General features: G+C 37.4%; 1 protein-coding gene across 8 annotated transcripts in view; it reads left to right on the top strand.

Moving 5' to 3' along the window:
* Positions 1-21,352, top strand: part of CACNA2D3 (calcium voltage-gated channel auxiliary subunit alpha2delta 3) — a 482,761-nt gene that overhangs the window by 77,671 nt on the left and 383,738 nt on the right. For 4 of the 8 annotated variants that reach the window (XR_007908333.1, XM_051811534.1, XM_051811535.1 and 1 more), the window contains exons 1-2: positions 1,683-2,905; positions 3,518-3,599. Coding sequence is in view for 3 of the 8 variants with exons in the window: in XM_051811534.1 (XP_051667494.1) it covers positions 2,787-2,905; positions 3,518-3,599 (201 nt within the window). In the remaining 5 variants the exon portion in view is untranslated. Of the gene's footprint in view, positions 1-1,682; positions 2,906-3,517; positions 3,600-21,352 lie in introns of those variants that run through there. The other 4 variants (XM_051811537.1, XM_051811536.1, XM_051811538.1 and 1 more) reach the window with 2 other exon arrangements.

The following is a 21,352-nucleotide window of genomic DNA, read 5'->3' as shown; positions in this document are numbered from 1 at the left end:
CAGTGGTTTGTGTGTTATGGTACAGCCTTGCTTCCCATTCACTGAATTATCGAGAAGAACTGATTTGCTGCACGGGCATAACCACTGTGCATTAATGAAAGATGCTGAAAGCACTCTATGGTATAGTGCACACAAATGTTTGTTAACAAAAAAGAAGGTGGACATGCTTGTGCTATCAAGTAAAAATTTCTTTTTCAAGTGAATTTTTTTCCTTAGACTAGCAATAGTATATTCAGGATTTCAGTATTAAACAGATGTGAATGTCCGGTTACACACACACCAAATTAATAAACTGTAGATCTGATGTCGTATTGAATGTATGATAGATGTAAATAAAGTCAAGGTCTGACAAGTGACTTTATCACCTTTTCTTGCCAATGATTAGTGGCAGGTTTAATACATTTTAAATTTCTCAGGCCTGTTGAATGCAGGCACCTTGTATGTGCTTTCAAAAAGTTTCTAGGGCTTCCAGTAGTTCTTTGAAAAATGAAGCTAGCTGTTACTTGTCACCAGGGCACTGTGTTGACTTGAAGCAGATAAGGATCTGTGTTAATGTAAAAACAGTTTAAGTCTCACAAAATGAGCCTTAGAATTTCTTTCCTGATGTTGTTTAGCATGTAAAAAGAGCTAAACAGCACAAATACTGAGGCAATCCACCATTCCCGTTTAGTTCTTAGCTTGAAAAGATACTATTGTTTATGTAATATGTTCAAAGGGGCACATAATTTATTATATACTGTTAGTCAGCCATGTGCATTTTTACCTTGCTGCCTGTAGGTAAGCTGAACACCTGGTGACATGGCAGCATGTTTAAAACACTGCTGAGAAAATCCGCAGTAACAGCACAGATAATAATAGCTCTTTCAAAATTGAGTGATACACAAAATAAATATCACTTTTAACAAAATTTGCTTTATTGCCTTTGTATGAAGGTAATAGTACAGAGAGAAATATGATCTATTTACTGTTCATGGTGGGTGGTAAAAGTTGCAGGGTACTGTGCTACTCTGCTCTACACAGTTCCCATAAGATGGTCTTTCTGTCTTTAAACTCCTAGTGTCTTCTGAGAAATGAGAACGCTTTTGTCAGCCAGGTGTTGAATAGAGGTTTTGATATTTAAAGCAAACTGTTCAGTGCTCTTAGAAATGCTAATGTGGAAAAAAATACAGGTACTACATTTTAAGCTTCAAGACAGAAAATGTTAAACAAGACAAGAACGGTATAGAAAGGCAGAGTGAATATTTTGAGGTGTTAATTCTAACTACAGAGGGGAGAAACTAGAATTCTAGAGCGGACACGAGCTATATTGTGTGATGCAAGGATGACTCAGCCCACGCTCAGACCATCTTCAGGTCTTGCCGTACTTATTTACATTAAAGTTCATTGCTATTTTAAATCTGTGCATTTAGTGGAGAAGAAGGTGAGAAAAAAGCAGAGGGAGAAGAATAAAAGCAAAAGGAGGGAGGGTAGATTTTAAAACGCAACAACAAAAAGACCTGGACCAATCCCTTCTGATCCCCACACTGCGCTCTCAGTGGAGGAGCTTGTAATCCTATATTTGCTATATCAAGAGGATTCTTCTATGAGCACAAATTAATAATTTATTCATAGGCTGGAGTCAGCCCGCATTGATTTACTTATGCTGCATTTCTTTTCATTCATAAGCCTTCGCTAGTCGGGATCTCTCGGATAGTGACTCGCTGCGGCGCTCCGGCGTGGGAGGAAGCAGCAAAACGTGCCTTTATGCACAAGGACGTGCTATACATATATGACTCAATTAAATGTGCGAGCCTGACCTAAACCCGGGGCTCGCTCCGGGAACCCGCCGCTCCCGCTCCTCGGCGATGCTGCCTCGGCGGGGACCGCTGCTCTCCTCCCTCCGCCTGCCTGCGCCCTCGGTGCGGCGCCGCGGCCGGGATGCTCCGCGCTCCCGGCAGTGCAAGGGCTGAGCTCCGGCCATCCTTCGCCTCTCCGGGCTGTGTGACAGACAGATGCTTGTCACGCAGCGGTGCCCTGTCTGAATTGGCCGGGTCTCCGGTGGGTGTGCACGGCCTCCACCCCCCGCCCCTGCCAGCCCTGCCGAGCCCTCCCTGGCTCAGCCCCCGGCAATGTGCAGCGCTCTCTTCTCGCCGTCCTGGAAGGGCTCAACTACACTTTCCGCTCCTCCAGACTTTCTCTGCTTTTGCCGTACAGAGGCACCCTCCCTCTGGTCCAGCTCCTCCTGTGCCTGCCTCTCTGTCTCCGCGCTATCCCGTTAAAAGGCTGCTGCTCCTGCTCCACTGATCCAATGCACTGGCTGACTTGATCTGGGATGAAGGCTGGAGGTTATCGGCGCGGGAAAGGAGAAGAACTCTAGGCAGCTTTCCATTTGCGAAGTGAGCAGTAATTGCAAGAAGACAGCCTCCCCAGTTGGAATCAATAGTCTGCTTTCTTGCTGCTAAGGGCACTTTGGAGCAGCAGTAGGTCACTGAAGTAACTTCAGCACACTGCTGACTGCGGAGTTGTAAAGAACTACATGCAAGTGGCTGCAGTAGTGCTGGAAAACGCTTTGCTGTTACCAGGGACACAATAGTTTTCAAGTCACTAGAGCTTTGCTTCTGGTCCACTCCTTCCATTACACAGGGTCATTCTTTGGAGGGATGAGGATGGAGCTGTGATTGTTCTCCAGTGTTGTTCTAGTGGAAGGGGCAAGAGTGGGGAAAGAGGCTGTAGAAGCAAAACCCTACTGCTGCTGAACTCAGGTTCACTCGAATTTCCCCAAATCTTTCCAGGCACAGAGAGGCACAATGGCAGAAAATCTGAATCTTCTTCGGGCTTTTGGGGGGGTTTTCTTTATCTTCTGGACAGCTTTTAACACAGCCTTAGTGGATGTGGTTGGATCGGAGCAGCAGATCCCCTTGTCTGTGTAAGTGCTTTCATGCTATTCCTCTCAGGACCATGTTCCAGGGTAAGAACTTGACTGCTCAAGTTCTTATGTTTTTGTATTGCAGATGTTTGACTGTTCAGGGCACCTTTGCTCCCCTGTGAGCTGTGTTTAAAGTGGGAGTCTCTAAGGCACTCAGCACTACTTTGATTTTTATTGTAGGAGCTCGTGTTGTGGAGTATGTGGCCACAGAGTCTTAAATGCTTGTATTTACTGAAGTTGATGCTGTTAACTCTTTCTCTTGTGGGAATTTACCATTCAGATAAACGTTTTGCCATTTTATCTGCTGCTTTCCTTTCAATGGATGTATGTTATGTTGTGCCAAAGCATGTTTCTGTACAAGTTGATTCTTTAAGTTTTAACAGTGCAGGTTGGTAGTTTCATATCAGAGGCCTTACCTTAGCACAGTGTCTACTTTGTGCTTATACTTGAGCAGCTTCACTGATCTTTTGCTCTGCTTGGGTTCCTTAGTGAGCTCACTAATGCAAAATTGCTGGGATCCTTGTGAGTGCAGCTGAAGCTGTTACAGTCTGGGTTGCTTTGCTATGACATGTGTATTACATTTCTTCCTGTCTCTTTTTTTTTTCTTCACAGTGTAAAGCTCTGGGCCTCAGCATTTGGTGGAGAGATCAAATCTATTGCAGCCAAATACTCAGGTTCCCAGCTCCTGCAGAAGGTAAGGATTTCTTCAGCTGTAATAAGGAAGGTTTTAACAGAGAAAATGGAGGCAGATTTAATTTTTTAAATGATTAGGAAAGCAGTGCTGTACGTGCTTTTGTCCAAGATCTATTTTTGTATTGCATACTAGTCCCTGATGGCTCTTACATTGCACTGCACTATCTGTGGAGTCCTTGGTTAAACTGATATTTTTCAGTTTGGATGACTTCTTTTTTTTTTTTTTTTTCATCATTAGAAAGTAAACTCCGACACTTTTATTTCTTGAAACCTGGGCTTCAGCCCGGGTTGCAGGTATTTAATCTGGTTGCTGCATTGTGATGATGATGTTTCTGTGCAGAAACAGCTGTTTCTTATGAAAAATATTAACTTCATTCGAGGAGCAGAATTAGTGCATCTTGTGTTATTTCACCCTGTGCTGTTTGTTCGCAATCCACTGTATCAGGGAGAAGGCGGCTGCACTGTTGTTTGTCATCTCTGCAGTTTTTACAATCCCATTATTCCCCCAATCATCTCAACCCAGTGCTGGGATGTATTACATCATTACAGATAAGGGGAATGAATGTGGTTATCTTCTTGCTCAGCTGCACAGCTGGGTAATAAGCTGGTGAAGTATTGCAAAAACTTGAGAAATTGGTATAAGTCCACGTAATTGGGGCAGAGGGTAATGAAAAAGCAGATTTGAGTATTAGGTACATCAAGGACTGTGTCTACTCTAATTTAAATGTGCAACCTATAGTAAAGTTCTGTATTATAGATGATTTATTTTTACCACAGTTGCTGAAAAAATATGAGACCAAGAGGAATATGTTAAAAATAAGACTGTGATTTTGAGGCATTGAATATGTGATCCTCGAAATGCAATATGTAAATGGAAAAACATTGAGACATTCACTGATTAGAGCACTCAGTCAACACATATATTTCTGCTGATTTTTTGTAGACATGATTTTTAATTCTGAGTACCACTAATTTTATTTTTTGTCTGATTTCAAAGGAAATTATTCATTGAGCTTGTAGCATTTATTTTGAAAGGCTTATATATGTGTGAAATTATGTAACAGACAGTATATGTAGCAGCTGAAATAAAAAGCTTGTGCTATCATTTTTAACACATTTAAGGCAACTAACTTAATTGCCAAAGGCATATGAGTTCCTTAGCAGTATCTGTCTTTTCAGAGTCGTGTACCCAGGACTGTAAAATATGAATTTTACTAAGCTAAAATATGGAGCTATTAAGAACAAAAATATTTGAGGTCTCTTAGTGCCTTTCAGGGCCTTTAAATGGCTTCACTTCAGCATGTTGGGCTAACTTTCATTTTATTCTGAAAACCTGGACACTCAATATCTATTATACTTCTATCTCACATTCTTTAAAGTCTGTGTAGTCTTACATTGTCACGGTTTTGTACGAACACCCTTAATTTAAAAGCAGATGGATCTTTCAGTTTTGATTAGTTTCTACTAAGGTATTATTAAAAGGCTTTAATTTTTTTATTGGGCCATAACAAACAAGTATCTTTATTTAACTTTGGAACTGTTCCATGCACAGCCATTTTTGTGTAAAAAAAAAAAAGACTTTAAAAATTAAACCTACCAAATACAGATAGCCCAACATTTCCTAGAAGAATATGGTGTATATGGAATATACCGTGTTTTACAATCTTGCTAAAATCCACGAAGAATCAGTGTGAGATCCTGAATTGTTCTTCTCTTCCTCATGGTAGATATTGCTGCCATCCTTTCTGTAATGTTTTTTTTCCCCTCTGAAGTAGTAAGATTGCTTCCTATTGGTTGTTATAACTGAAGGTAATTGGAAGCTATTCATTTTACCTTTTCATCAGCATCCTTTCTGTTTCACTAACAACCCTGTGCTCCTGTTTTTGAAGGTGGACAGTGTATATTCATTACAAGCTATTTTGCTTTTGTTTCTTGCTTTTGTTATGATATTTCACTGTTGAATGAAAAAGACAAAATGCATGTTTGCAGGTGTTTAGAGCATTTTAAGTCCTCTGTCACATCATCTGTTGTTTTTTTTTTTTCTTTTTTTTTCTCTTCTGGTCACAGTAATTTTTATAAGATCTCTGTTGCTTTTCATTTTTATTTAGAATTCCAAGCATCTCTGTTTGTTTAAGCTTGCTATTTCCTGCTGGTGGTCGTGGCAAATGAGCCTGGACGACAGATGACTTAAACGTGTATTTCTTGTATTGTTCTGATTTATATTTCTTCTGTAAGCTCGTAAACCATACCAAACTTCAAGATTTGCAAGCGTTTTCAACATGCAAAGTCAGTGACAGAAGTTGTCATAAGAGCTAAGGAGGTGATAGCACAGGAGGGCTGTAAATGCAAATGCCTTTTTTTTCCACCCTCTCTGTCCCCACTAGCCAGGCAAGAAGAATCTGTTTGGTGTTTACTGTGGGCTCTGGGTGATCAGAGTCCATGTCATTTTAAAGTCTAGATTCCACTTTTAGAAGCAGTGAGACTTCTGATATTACTGGAGAAATCCACATTTCCTGATTATGAATTAAGCATCATTAAACAAGTGAAGATATCAAATGTATGTATGATTATGGCTCTGGGCAGTATAGATTTCTCAATAGCCAGCTGCTTTGGAGTACCATTTAGTTTAATAAAGGCTTGCTAAATGAAAAATTAATGTAAAGGTTACTTAATTCATTTTGTCAGCATACATGGTGAGCACTACTTTCAGAGTGATGCACTTGAAATCGAGACATGACTGACAGTCTCTCCTGCCCAAATGCTTTGCACATTAAGAGTCAGTTGACCCATACTAAAATTTCATTGAGCAAATAAAGTTATGAGATACTCAGTAAAGCAAAAATTTGCCAGGTTATAGCTGTGCATATTGATTTAGTTGTTACAATTCTGAAGTCTTGCTGTACTGTGAACACCAAATGAGTTTATAAACACCTTTTGAGTTTATAAAAGATGCGTAAGAATACTTTTGTTGCTTTTTGAAACTATTTTAGAAAAAACCCGAACTGCTTACCTTATCTTAATTGAATGCTTCATTATTTTATTCATTATAATAATCTTATCCAAGTATGTTGTTCTGCCTCCTAAAAGTAACTGAGTTATATGATTTTTTCAAAATTGACAATACAGATGCTGCAAGTAGCTCAGAAAATGATAATAATAGTTCAGTAAATAACTTCAGCAATTATTATGAGCTTTTAAGCAAAATTAGCACTTAAATGTGTTCTACTCCTTGCTTTTAAAGAGATGGAAGACCACTGAGTGTACCATAAAAACACACAGGAGGAAATAGGATGGTATTATTCTTAATTTGCTTGATTTCTGGAGGTTTTACAGTTGTCGTATAGATTTGGCAGTGCACAAGAAGCTTCTTGGTGCTGTAGAGATATTCACGCTCTTCACCTCAGAAAATACTACTGGGGCTAAGAATTGACTCAGATTTTGTTTCTTAGGTGCTTTTTATCCTCTTTAGACTCTCAAAAGACATCTGCCTTATTTGAATCTTGACACTTCTCCACATTCCTTTCATAAACACTCTGTGTTTAGTGAGTCCTGGACTAAATGAGGGAGCACAGCCCACTGGCAAAGCCAGGCTTCATATGTTAGGATGCAAAGCGAGGCTTAGGTGCCAGAGAGATCTTCACGTCACCTGCTATGATTAGAGTTTTGGAAAAACAGACTTTGGGGAATGCTACTGTTCACGTTACAGTGTCCATGATAATAATGTGTTTTCAGTGCCACACTGTTGCAAAGTAATAGCAATAATAACATGAAAGCATAAAATGCAGGTAATGTGCCTTCTGTTAATGTTACAAATAATCGTTGTTATACAGTAAAGCTTTTCTCAAGTCAGAGCAGTGTCTGTTTCTCTGAACATGCAGCACAGTCTATGCTATCTCAGGTTCCTTTTGAGGAGACTTCATTTCCCCCCCCTCCCCCCTAAGTATTCAGAGCTTTGATAATTCTTGATTTTTTTTTTTGTCCTGAACAGTCAATATTATTTTATTTTCAATGTAGGAACAGTTTCTGAGTGAAAACACCCTTTATTTTTTGGTTCTGCCAGGAAGGTTTCTTAATGATGATAGGCTTGTTTAGGGCTCTCTCAGATTTTCCTTATGTAAGTCGTCTCACGGAGCCTCCCCTGTTATGTAAGCACTGGCTGCTTTGGTCTGAAGCAGTCTGGAGTCTGCATCTGCCTACTCCTTTCAACAGATTCTTCATTGTGTTGGGAGTTCTCAAATCATTGTGTGTTCTTAAAGCAGGTTTTACCATCAGGAGAGCATTACTACTTTTAAAGATGCAGAATTGCATTTTATCTCACTGACTGGATGTGCTGCTGTATCTCGAGAGTTTCTTACAACTGTGGAAATGCCAGTGCAAAACTAACGTAATGGGGTGATTTGGATCAATTAGCATTCAGCTGGTGAATCTGATTCATACAGTACATCTATCTTTAGTTCTAAACCGTGTAATGGTGACTTAAATTCTTAGAGAAGTTTAGTCCAATTATCTTGACATTAATTGCCTTTCTTTTATTCAGCTGTACATGGGTTTTGGTCTTTGTTTCTTTGCTCAAGACACTGCAACTACTGCTTTGAAGGAAGGGGTCAGTAGGATTGAAACATGCAATTTAAAGGAGAGACAGGGACTGACTTCTTGGGTATCAATTCAAACTTCTACCAGCTGAGCAATTTTAAAACTGTAAAAGTAATACTGTTTTTTTCCTGTCAAAAATAAGAGAAAAATCGTAAAAAGATCTGTAGACATATGACTATAATTCAAAAAAATGATAAAAAAACTCTGACCACCAAAACAAATACCACCCTCCCCTGCAAAAACACCCAAACCAACAGCAATAACTCCTTTCCCCCATCAACCAAAACCAACAGTTCCCAAAGCCCAAATGTAAAATCCCACTGGCCAGGTAAATTATATGGAGCTTTACCAAAAGCTCTCTTTGGAATTAATTTGTTATAATTCAAAATCCTGAAGTCTGTGTTGTGTAAAATGTGTCTCCTAGCACTGAATTAAAATCAAACCTTAGAAAATAAAGAAATAGGCATCTGAGAATCTTAAACCGGTGTAATTCTGGTGATTAGTGCAAATGATGTTTTGGAACTTCCAGAGCTTGAACCTCCATCCCCTTTAATTCCTACAGATCTTTGGGCTATGTGAATGACAAGATTATTTTCCGTGTCAAACTAGTCACAGAGCATTTCAGTGTGTTTAAAGTATTTAATGTTAACTGCAGACTTAAAGATGTAAATTCTTCTGGATAGATATTTTAATTTTCTTTGTTCAAGAATAAAAAAGTTAAACACATTCATGTGGTACTAATGTATTTGGGGAGAAAACCTGCTGGGTTCCATACTAATTTTCAGATAGTATGTTGATCTGTAGAGGAAAAGATCACAGTGCTCTCAAATTTGGAGTACTGTGTTCTCTCTCTCACCACAATAAAGAATAACTTTTCCTCCTTTCTTGTAGTAAAGTCCTGCTTTTTCTGGAGATATTGGAAAATTTTCTTTGCCTTCAGTGAAGCTAGAACTGCATCTTGAATGATCTATACTCTCATCTCCTGTTTGAATGTTATGACAGGAGTAATAATTTTTTTTTTGTGTTGGTAATGTTTTTAAAATGCAGTCTAAATCAGCCTGAATATCGAACACCATGTTTTATATTTCCCTTTAACTAAAAGGAAAGTCTTGGTTTAAGCCATGCTGAATCCATGCTCTTCTGCTGTCAGCACTCTCTATTTTGCAGTATTTTCTGTCTTCCTGGGTTTTGCAAGCAGAGTGTGATCCTCTTACTTGTATTATTGGAAGGAAATATGTTCTATTGTTAGTATGTAACAGAAATGTGAGATGGCCTTAGTAAGTTTATGATGCGTGCATTACACTTCCAGTAATGTCTTTTAATATGGAAATTATTGAGCGGACAATCCAACTGGAAAACATCAGATCTTGAAAGGAAGCGAATGCTAATTCCCTTGCTTAATGCATTTATGGTTGTTTGTTTTCACATCCTGTATTGGAAAATGCTTACATTTCAAGGTTAAAGGAGCTGGTCTCCATGCAAATTATCTTGCCAGTGGAAGTATGTAGAGCCATGAATAGATGCCGTAGTGTAGTGGTGATTCACTTTTAAGCAACTGCTAATCAATACCCTACACTTCCAAATGTCATTACTGTTCTGTAGGGTACAATTTTTTGTTGCTGATAATAAGTGCTTACACATTGTACAACACAAATTATATATTGACAGGGTAGGCTGTATTTTAGTTTGCTGTAGAAGCTTCACTGACAGGTTTTAATGAAGCACTCTGATTAATATGTTGTTCTTGAGAAGCTCCATTTTGGTTTTTCTATGTATAATGTTTTTGCAAAATTACATGGGTGTTTTTGTGACCCTCTTTAGTATCTGCCAAGTTCATTTGTGTAAAGCTGAAGTACTTTCTTAAGAGTGAATGACCAAATCACTGCAAAATTTGTGTTTGAAAAGGAAGTCAGTGCAAACCCACTTTTTTTAAAATCATAGTTGGAGAGAAGTTTGGAACGGTCTTGGTAGAAGTGATGAATTCCAGGGACAGATAACTTCTGAAAATATCCTGCCCTCAGATCTCCCAGAACTTTACAGGTGAAATTACTCATGTTGTAGTTGATAACCAGCTGTTTCTGAGGATGGTATAAAGAGGAGACTGATTGGTTGAGACAGACTTGTTCACATGGGAGTGTAGAGATGCTGCAATGAAAGAAACTATGGCAATATAAATGTGTTCTCTATATCCATGATAGATGAATGAGAACTCTCTTTAAATACAGTAATTAATTTTTCCTACTATCAATTTGTTTTGTTTTTTTATTACTGAGTGAGAACACTGGAATAGCGCAGAACTCTTGCACTTTGGCCATTGTGTAGATCTTGCTGAACTGCTGCATGGTAGGAAGATGAGCTACATCTTTTATTTTGGACTGTAAGCAATGACAGTAATTGTATTTCTTCTTTGTCTGTATCTATGCACTGTTAATCTTCGTGCCTTTTTCTCCTTAAGGCATAGTTGGGGAGTCCTTCAACTTTCAGAGCAGAACCAGGTTATAAAACCCCTGATGTCATTGCTATACAGGTTGGCCAGGCTGGCTGAATGCTTGCAATGCTTACTGCTTTTCCCTTCCCCTTATAAGTACAGAATCAAATGATCTTATTAAAATATATGGCTTTTTACTATAGAATAATAAATATATTAAATATATTAGACTCAACTTGTTGGATAAAGATGGAAACTGCTCATATCACATCTTGTTGGACTTCAAGTCCAACACCCACGTGGTAAGACATCAACAGGTTTAGCTTTCCAGGATCTCCTGACATGTTCTTATGTTAAGTGTAACTATGAAATACAAAGATAATGGAGCTTCACTAGGGCTTGTAAGACAATGTGATGTCCCAATGAGAAAGAAGGAAACAATCAGATGTGAACTCCTGGTTTATTCTTTTTGTACCTGCCACAAGTTCTAGTGCTTTGCCATCAACAGTTTTTGATACTTGGTAAAGTTTGTTCTTCACTGTTCTTACTCCTGAGAGGAGTTTTTCTTAAGCTGAAGTTTTGCTTCTTTAGGTAGAGCCTGTTTGGTTGGCTGGGTGGAGCTTCAAGGCATCCAGGTTCTGGCAATGACTCTTAATCAAGAGAGTTTAACAGGCTACTGTCTCTAACCATTTTCTTCTGTCTGTCAGGATTCCTGAAAGAACTCTAAATTAAACTAATACACTTCATTAAGGTAATCAAAGATATTTCTAATATAGTAGGTGTTTTCATTGTTAAGCACTTGCTCCTACTCCTGTGTTTTGCTTTTGCTTTCCTTAATTCGACATGTTTTATTGTCTTTGTCTCTTTCCCTGTCTTTCTCTTTCTGAACTACCTTATTTATCTTATATTTTAATTTTTCTGTTTTAAAATGGGCATATTTTCTAGAGAGAAATGTTTTCTTCTGAGACTGTTGCCAAATGTTCTCATAAATAATTTTACAGTACAGGAAGCACTTAGAGATAGTTTTTGTTATTTATCCTTCAAACTAGGTTGTGAAATCTTAGAGCACCAAAGTTAACAAGTAAAAGATAAAGGAAAAAGTTGTTCTCAGGTCCATTAACAAACAAAATCATAAGGTGATCTAATCTAGTTCATAATATTGGGAATATAATCTGAAAAGTGTATATCTATAATTCAGTATATCAGGATTTAATGGGTGAGTCCTGTTGAGTGTTTATTAATTGGCTTGTTTATATGTATCACTGACAGTAAGTAGTTTCCTTATTGAAGCTTTCCTCTGAGTTTTTAGGAAAGGGTGGAAGATGCTTTTGAGCTTGTGGTAGTCTCATGAAATGTTTTCCTTTGGTGTACTCAAAATCTGGTGTTTTCAGACTTTCCTGAATTTTGTGCAGGTGGCAGATTATGTGTTACATTAACACCATTCCTCTGCAATGTGCAAGTTGAGTAGACCTCCTTTGATTAATGTTTTAAATACAGTGATACTGAATTTAAAAATTCTAATTGCACTCTAAGAACTCAGATTTTTGTGTTCACCACTAATAACTTGGCAAAACTGGTTCTGGAAACAAACCCTAATTATCCCCCTCGCTACAACTGTGTTTCTGTCTTTCACTATGGAACTCAGATTTTCATAATTTCTGGAATCATGGAATAATTCATTCTGGAAGAAGATGTAGAGGGTCTTTTAACTTGGAATCTTGCTCAAAGCGAGATCAATGCTGAAATAAGCACTAAATTCTTGAGGTGTTGAATCTGATCTCCAAAACCTTCCAGGACAGCCAGTGATGCCACAACCCCTTTTGTTGCAATATTTGTCTCTGGTCTGGACAAGAAGTTACTTGAGCTGAAAGTTTCCATTTCCATTTGACTGCTGTGTGTCACTTCTCCAGCTATGCACCTCCCTAAATAGCATTGGTTCATCATCTTCATAATCTCCTCATAGGCATGGAAAGGCACAGCACTCATGACAGGCCTCTCTGAGGCCCCAGGCAGAGATGATATTTTACCATTTTTTTGCTTCATCAGGTCTCAACGCTTTTAAAATACTTCACGGTAACTTTGTAGGCTTTTTAAATGAATTCTCTTCTGTTTGATATTCAGGTGGGCTTTTTTCCACTCACAATAGGAATATGTAACTGCTCCCATAATTATAAAGTCTCAGGAGTAATTTCCACTAAGTTGATTGCATGAACAGGAGAAGACTTTTTAATTTGTAATGGTAACACAGGAATTTCATTTCTATTCTAGGGCTAAACCAAACCATTCAGGTCCCAGTTGCTTCATTAGCCATTTCTTTTACTATCTTTATCGCTCACAGTGTCTTAAGCGAACTTAGTGTTGAACAGAAACAGTTTGTCAGCTGGCAAAGGTTTTATGTCTTATTGTCTTTACTTTATTCTGCAGTAGCTGTCAAGGGACTTCTTTGTGCATTTATACACAAACAAGTGTTTGACTCACTTTCCTAAAAAGCAGGAATCAAAATTATGCAGTCATAGTACCTGTAGCCTGTTAGGTAAAAGTGCTGTGGAAATGCTATTTGGAAGGCATTATGAAAACTTGGTCAGGGCCACAGCATGTAGTGTTCCTGTTATTCCTCTAGGTCACATTTTAATGTTTGGCTATTCAATATACTTTGAATATTTTGTGTCAAGCTACCTTCAAGTCATTAATTTTCAAACCACAAAAAAAAGAAATCCGCGTAGTATGGGTATTAAAATTTGATGTGTTGGGAACACATCATTGGTCACAAAATTAGATAATTATCTTCTAAAGTAACAAAGCTTCAAAGATAAAAAGCAGGAACATTCGAAGTTCAGCTTTACCTTGAAGCTAAATGGCTATCATTTTCTGACAGCTGTATGAAATGTGTGACTGCCGAGCTGTTTGGACACGATGCTATCGGATTACATTAATAGAAATTTTCCCTGATAATGAAAACTGGTAGGAGGCTAAGAGTAAAGCTTTATATTATGACTTGCAGCCATTGACTATCTGCACCCAGCAGATTTATTACCCCCTATGCACACTGTGCCTTTTACAATATCTCCTGCAATTTCTTCATCAAAGTACAACAAGAAAGATGATGATATGGATGGCATGATACAAAAAAATCTGAGTACTCACTTCACATTTCAGACTTCCACCTCTCATTACCAACTGCAATGCAATCTTAAAGTAAAAGTAGGAATGAATTCTGACATCCCCCTGAAACTTTCCATGAAAAAGCATTGTGGAAGGGGATGAAGGAAAACTGGAGAATTTCTGTTAGTCAGCTCAGATTTTCATTTTCTATTGAAATCAAGGCAGCAGATTGAGATACAGAAATGTCTGGCTTTTATCCTGGGGCTGTGATCACTGAATTTTGGCCACCAAGTAAGCCATCAAAAAAGTTCAGTCCTTAAGCATGATGTTATTTTAACCTGTAATGTCATACATAAAAATCTAGTGCATGTGATGGGGGTAGGATTTCATCTTACCAGAATGCCAGAAATCTTGACTTGAAAGTTAAATCCACAAGCAAGACTCCTCTCTCCCCAAATGGAGGCATCTTTGCCTAACTTTTCTGTGTAAAATGGGCCTGGTAATACTTCCTTCTTCCTTAAACTTTTAAACTTTGAGATAGTTTGAATAAGGAGCAATATTTTTTGTAGAGTGTTTAGCATATGCAAAGAATCAGGTGATGAGGAGCATCATTAGCATATGGATATGGAAATAAAGAAGAGTACATGGAAAGGATCAGCTCTGAGAGCTAAAAAGCATCAATTTTAGCATACTTTTTAAATGAAACTTTTCACTACTGAAAAGATAAATGGTTTCCTGTAACAGTCCTGAATAACTACAAAATTGATAGAAACTCACTTATTTCTGCTGTTGGTATTTGGTATCTGTAGCTGGCAATAAATCTCCATATGGCATTGTGCTGGCAAGTGAGATGGAACCCTTCCTTGTCAGAGAATGAACCCATCCTATGCTTTGAATACAAAGTGAAATGCTATGCTGATATTAGAAAGTAATTTTCAAATATTTTATTCTTTCCCTTTTACATTTTTTTTTTCTATCCTGGTATTTTATCTTATTATCCATTTTCTGTGTAACTCCAGGTTTGCTCAGTTTTTTTTTTTCTGTCTAGAGCCTTCAGACTTTTTCTGACCTTTTCTGGTTTTCTTCCAAGTAAGACCCAACCAAGAAACCTCATTGCAGGGTGAACTTCACAATTTTCAGATGCAGTTAAACTGGGAATCAAACGATCTTCCCTTTTATAGATATCTGATTATTTCTGCCTATATTGCAACTACCATAGAAATTTATTTTCATGTGTTCTTTGTCACTCTGTCCTTCTCTTTACTCTCATTTGTTTATAGTCATTGCTTTTCTTCCTTTGAGAATTTTTACCATTAATATATTTTTTTTTTCTGTTTTGAGCAGCTCTAATCATAATGCAGTAGTGAGATCTGGTCATCTGAAGAAAACTATGCAACAATAAAATGAATAATGGCTTAATAATACTTTCATACATAAGAATGGGGGAAGGTGTTGTGCAAATGCAAGTGTTGTTCTTCAAGTTATCTTTTCATTAACTTACGGTGTCTGAACATTTTAAAAAGAAGAATAAATAGATTAGAATCTACTGGTGCACTTTACACATTGTGAATATATTTAGTTATACCTTGGATGGCATGTGCAGAAATGGGGGAGAGACAGGATTCCCTCCAAAACTAAATGGGAGGCAAATTACGGTGTCTTTCTGATAATACAAATTGCAGGGAGGAGTCAGTGTCAGAAAGCCTCTGCAGGTTTGAAAAACAGCTATAAAGGTGTGAGAACAGGGACATGTAAAGGTACTAAGATGAAGAGCAATGGAACACGTCAGGAACTAAGAAGCAGAACCACTGAAGACAGTGGTATTTTTTTTCTCTGTAGTTTAACACAATTGGAGAATAAATTTGTACGGAATTCAGGCAATATATGTTCTGGTGATTATTTTTGTCAATCCATTAAATGAATAATTTTTGTATTAAAAATATGTCACAGTCAGAAGGTCAAGTTTTGCTATTTTTGAAATGCATGAATACCGGATGATTTAAAGCTTATGCCAAGAACTGAAAGTATATGCTAAGAAATGTAAATTTCAGTTCAGGAAAGGCTCTGAAATTAAACTGAGTTGAGTAGTGACATAATTCTTACTTTTGTATTTAACTTCTCAGATGCTTAAAATTTGAATGCTTTAAGGTTTTGGAAATGTTTGTTGGCTGCTTTGCTGAGGCTTTTTATTCTGTACAAGCCAGTGTAATAGGAATATAGTTCAGCTACCTTCATAACTTGGCACTAATCCTGTCCAGTCCACCTTAGGCATGTTATTAATGTAGATATATGTTTGCTCAGTAGAACTTCTTCAGCATTACAAGATGTCTAGGGAATTTTGTCTGAAAAAGGATGGTAGGTAACAGCATTATATGAGGGACTGGGACCTATACTTACTTATGTGTTGGAATAATTCAAATGTTAGTGTATAGTATTATTCATGTAGAGCCATATTTATCTGATTGCATGCTGCTTATTTATCTTGGTTTATAAATATACAGGAGTTGAATTACTGAAAACTCTAATTATTCTGAACATAATTTGTCAGACAAAACCAGCTGCTAACTCAGCTGTTCTGAAGAATCTTCAGTAAAATGCAAAACCTAAAAAATACTGTCTTGAAAAGCACAAAATTCCCATTCTTCACACAAATCCTCTGTGCCTGTTGGATATCTTCCTCTCCAGAGTCTAGTAAAAGCCTATGGCTTTCTGATATGATGGAAGGGACAACAAAGGCAGGCCAACTGTGCTGTGGTTTGCATTGCCTGAGCTTCACTTGCTTAAAACAAATCTTTCAATATTTTAGGACAACTGTAATTTGGCAGAGATGATCCTTTCCCATCTTGGCTGAAATGTTGGTATGTTCATTGGGTAGTTGGTGCAGCCATTAAGTTGAATTAAATAATACTTCTGCTTCCAAAGCCTTCAAAACACCTGCAGTTCTGTTTTGCCCCTGACCTGTTAATTAACCTTATGCAATTCAATTCTGATATATGTCCAGTTGACACATATAAAGATGTGAAAAATCCTCCTTTCTGTCTGCAGTTTAAAAAAGTTTTGATGACAACTTGTGTGCAAAATTTGCTTTTGTGGGGTGTGTTTTAATTGGTGTGGTGCTCTTTGTTTTGTAGGTATGTGTGGATGAATGACTGATCTAGTTGACTGAGCAGGTTAATTTTCTGTAGCTTCCCATATACAGCAGTGCTGTCAAAAGGGAACAGTCTTGGAGTGTGGATAATACAGCATCTGTTCCAAAGGCTTAGGAAGGTACAAGGTGTTTGCAGGATTAACATTATTATTTCAATCTCATTTAAAAGTAAACTAATTACCATAACATTTGAATGCACATCAGTTCAGGGTCAATTGAGGCAAATGCAGATGGGAGTTACTTTGCTTGTTGATCTGAGTGGCACCTCTGCAGTTGTCTTGTGCCTGAAGTAAGGTCATTTCTGGTAGCATTGTGGATGCTTTTAATGAAAAGTACTTGCAAGAAATGTTGTGTAGCTCACATATTGTGAAAGAATAGCTGACTCTATGTGGACTGTCTATGGCTAAAATCATGACTGCTGATGAGAAATAATGTAAAGAGGAAAAGTGAAGAAAAGAATTGCTGCTGACTGGCAGCTAGTTAAGGTACATGCAAGGAAAAAATAATTTCCACGTATATCTAGGATATATGAATAGGTTGGTGTCTCCTGTGATTGTATGCCACCTTGAAAGCCTTTAAACCAGTACTTGGAATGCTGAGTGTTGTATAAATTGCAAAAGGATTGGATCTGCAATCTGCCAGCTTTCTTTTATATTCACAATAGTCATACACAGTAATGAGACTGTTATCTGTAATGAAACCATATTCTGTTAGAAAAGAGGTGGAGAATGTTTGGGGGTGCAATGTTCTTTAGACTGGAAAAATGTTATGGTTTAAATGCAAAGAGTAATTATAAATCTTCTTGATGGCTTCACATTAAGTCAAACTGCAATTTATTTGAACTGTAGAAATGTATGTACTTTGCCAATTTCTACTTTTTCTCCTTGGTGGGAAGGAGGTTAGAATTGAAAGGCAGCTTTTGTTTCCTTGTTTAATCGCCGAAAAGGAAAAGTAACTGGAACAGAATCCCATTTCTTATAGGTGAACAATAAAATAAAATTCTCTCAGCTAGTGATTTCAGAATATGCACCTAATTCTTCTGTTCATTCCCTCCCACAGGAGCTGGCAATCCCTCTGTGGCACTAACTCCTCTCCTTCTGTGTGTCGTGTATGAAGAATTGCTTTTTTTCCTTTTTAATGAGTGGCTTGATATACAACATATCTTTTGCCTTAAGCATTTATTTTTCTGATACATTTAATTTCCTTCTCCCCAATCCTCTGTCCTTACTTCAGATTTCTGATATTGTTTGATAATACTGCTTTTTAAATCCTATTTTCAGATTTACTCCTATGTATTAATTTTTTTTTATATACATACATGGTATAGTAAAGCCATTAGCACCTTCTCAGCTCTTCGAAATATCCCAGTACCTCCTCTTAAGAAATATATCTAACCTTGATGTACATAAACTCATAAAATCACTTAGATTGAAAAAGACCTTTAGGATGATGTAGTCTGACTGTTAACCCAGCACTGCCAAGTCCACCACTAACCCATGTCCCCAAGTGCCACATCTACATGGCTTTTAAATCCCTGAAGGAATGGTGACTCCACCACTCCCCTGGGCAACCTGTTCTGATGCTTGACAACCTTTTTAATGAAGGAATTTTTCCCAGTATCCAGTGTAAACATCCCCTGGTGCAACTCAAGGCTGTTTCCTTTTGCCCTATCACTTGTTAACGTTGAACTCAGCTGTGCCAGTATCATTCTACCTCTTAAATGCCTCTTGGTTTTTGACTACATTTAGTCTAGGACATTTCCTTGGGTGCAGAATGGGATTTCATTTGGAAAGTGTGGATGATTCTCTGCTTGTTCATGGTGAATCTTTTCACCTCTTTGGGCCTAAATTCATCCTGTAATCTCTAGTGCCCCACTGATCTTTCCAGACAAAAGAAACTGTGAAAGAACTAGTAAAACATGAAAATATATTTTTCATTTACCACTCTCTAAGCTTTCCAAAGCTGGAAGAGTTTTTCAGGATACAAAGGAGACAGTGTGCAGGGGAGAATGGGAACAGAAGAAACATTAATTAAAGGAAAATTCTGAAAATTTCCTAATATTCTTTATTTCTCATATTGTTTCAGTACCGACTTAGTGGTGACTTCTTTAGTTTGGTGATAAGGAAATGAGACTCTGGAGGCTCAGATCCTGTTGTGTGTGTGTCACTGGGGCTGCTGGGGTCACCTTGAGTAAATGATTCTGTCCTTCATACATTGTGTCTCACAGCAATTCCTTTGAGACAGCCTAGGTCAGTTTTAGGTTTCAGTAGCCACGTGGCACTTTGCATCTGCTGAATAGTTGCAAAGGTGCTATCTGAAATTTGTTCTTGACTTGCCATTGTCCCCCCAGCTTTGCTATCAGGAGGATTTGAGCCCAGCCTTCCAGCAGGATTCATTCACAATCTTCCTGTCTCCTATTGCCACCTAAAGCCCACAGTTACACTGCACTGGTTTCAAGTTACTCCAGGTAGTTCAGAGACCAGGTCAAAACCTATTTTCTTTTCCTAGTTTCATTTGCTTTACTCAAAAGACCTCCATAGGTCTGGCTTACTCCTCTCTATGTATATAGGTCATATTGTGTGACTGCTCACTTGGTTAAGCATAGAAGTTAAATATTTGATAGTGAGACTTTTGAGATTTAAATTAAGCTGTTTGTTATATGTTGAAAAATGGGTTTCTTACTAAAATGATAGAACCTCTTTCTCTGGATCTCATGTGCAATAGTTACACTTATGTTCAGGTAACACTTCAAAGTGAAGAAGGGTAACCATCATTATTTATTTACGGTGAGCGTTGAGAGCAATTAAAATACCTTTGCACAACAGAAGCAGACTCAGATTGTCAGATTTACAATATCCTTTTTCAGGATAAGTTACAAACTTAGGCTGTGCTTGTGGTAGAGTTTTCTGGGCTTTAAACCAGCATTAATAAAATAGTATGTATGTGATTGAAGAAGAGTAAGAAACACCACGGAATTCCATGGAAAAGGAAATAGAGGAGGCATGAAACAGCCTCAGTTGTAAAGTCCTATGAACAATGTCACTCTTTAAATGAAGGTGGTGGTCTTTAAAAACCAGGCAATTGGGTCTATTTCTTTCTGCAACTGTAACAAATCATATGACCTTGAGCTAATTACTGTGTTAAAGAGGGGTAACAATAGCTTTTATATGGGTTTATGCCTTTTTTTTTTAATTCCATATTTTAAATTCCATTTTTTAAGACTATTTACCTGTTCCATCTGAATTTCTCTCTCATTGCTACTGACTGGTCCGTTTTACAAGATACATTGTATATATATGACTTTATGCCATCCTTTAAAAACACCCCCCCCCCAAAATGTCAGAAAATCTTGTACTAAATTTGTATCTATTATGTAACTGTAAAAAGTATTATGAAGTTAGATAAAAGAAAATAAAAAATGTTATAGAGCCATTTTAATACACCTTGTTGTCTGAGATTGTGCAGTTTATCACTAATGAGCATTGCCTACCATGTTGTCTTTACTTTGTTTTCTCTGCCTAAAATAGACCTTAGAAATTATATAGTAGAACTGTGATATGACTCCAAGTTTGGATAAGGATTACAGGAAAAACTTTTTATTAATTTTTGTAGCCTGGATAACCATGTTATTGGAAAACAAGAAAAAGGCTGATAGGAAAAAAAAAAAAAAACCAGTACAAATCCTCCCCTGCCATATATTCATTATATATTCAAGGATTGCTCTACCTGTGCAGGGATAAAAATACCCAAGTACTGCAGCAAGATGTTGTATTGCAGGTGGTGTCTGTTCAGGCATGAAAAAAACCTGCCTAACTCTGGTTTTCTGGAATGTGGAGAAACTGTGAAGAGAGATTTGCTCTGTTGTGCTACATAAGTATTACCCGTAGTCCATTATGAAACAGGTAAAGGGAAAAGAAAGGCAGTAGCTGAAATTGGATATCATTGTTCTTTGCACTAAACCAACCAAATCTCTTGCCTGATGTTCTTAGAGTGGGATTTTTATTTATTTATTTATTTATTGGTAAGATGTCTTCTGGATGCTTCACTGACCTTTCAAAGAAAAAAATCCTTTGAAGAAAAAAAAAAAAAAGCACTTTACAACTTCCTTACCATAAAGATGTTGCACACTCGTAAATGCAAATTAAAAAAAAAATATTCTTGGGTGAAGCTGTTTGAAATTTATTTTCTGTACAGCTGGAAAAATTTTCTTGTTGCTTTTATTTCTTGACACTGAAATTTTGTAAGATTTTCCAGCAAAACTAGCAGTGATACCAAAAAACAAACAAACAAAAATACATAAATGAAGAAACATTCTAGGTAGACTGAAAGGTTTTAATCAGCTGGATGTATAAATATTTCAGTTTCCTCTTAGAAGTAAAATATTGAATCTAGTATTTAGAACTCAGTCTACCCATTAGCTCCCTCAAAATGTTCCATTTAGGAAGCAAAGTTTAATTCATTATAATAGCTATTGTTTTAAACT

This window comes from Manacus candei, unplaced genomic scaffold (genome assembly GCF_025592945.1).
Source record: "Manacus candei isolate 608988 ecotype Guabito, Panama unplaced genomic scaffold, ASM2559294v1 h1tg000082l, whole genome shotgun sequence".
Taxonomy (NCBI): domain Eukaryota; kingdom Metazoa; phylum Chordata; class Aves; order Passeriformes; family Pipridae; genus Manacus; species Manacus candei.
The sequence above is the reverse complement of the archived record's forward strand: the minus strand, read 5'-3'. Positions and strand labels throughout refer to the sequence as shown.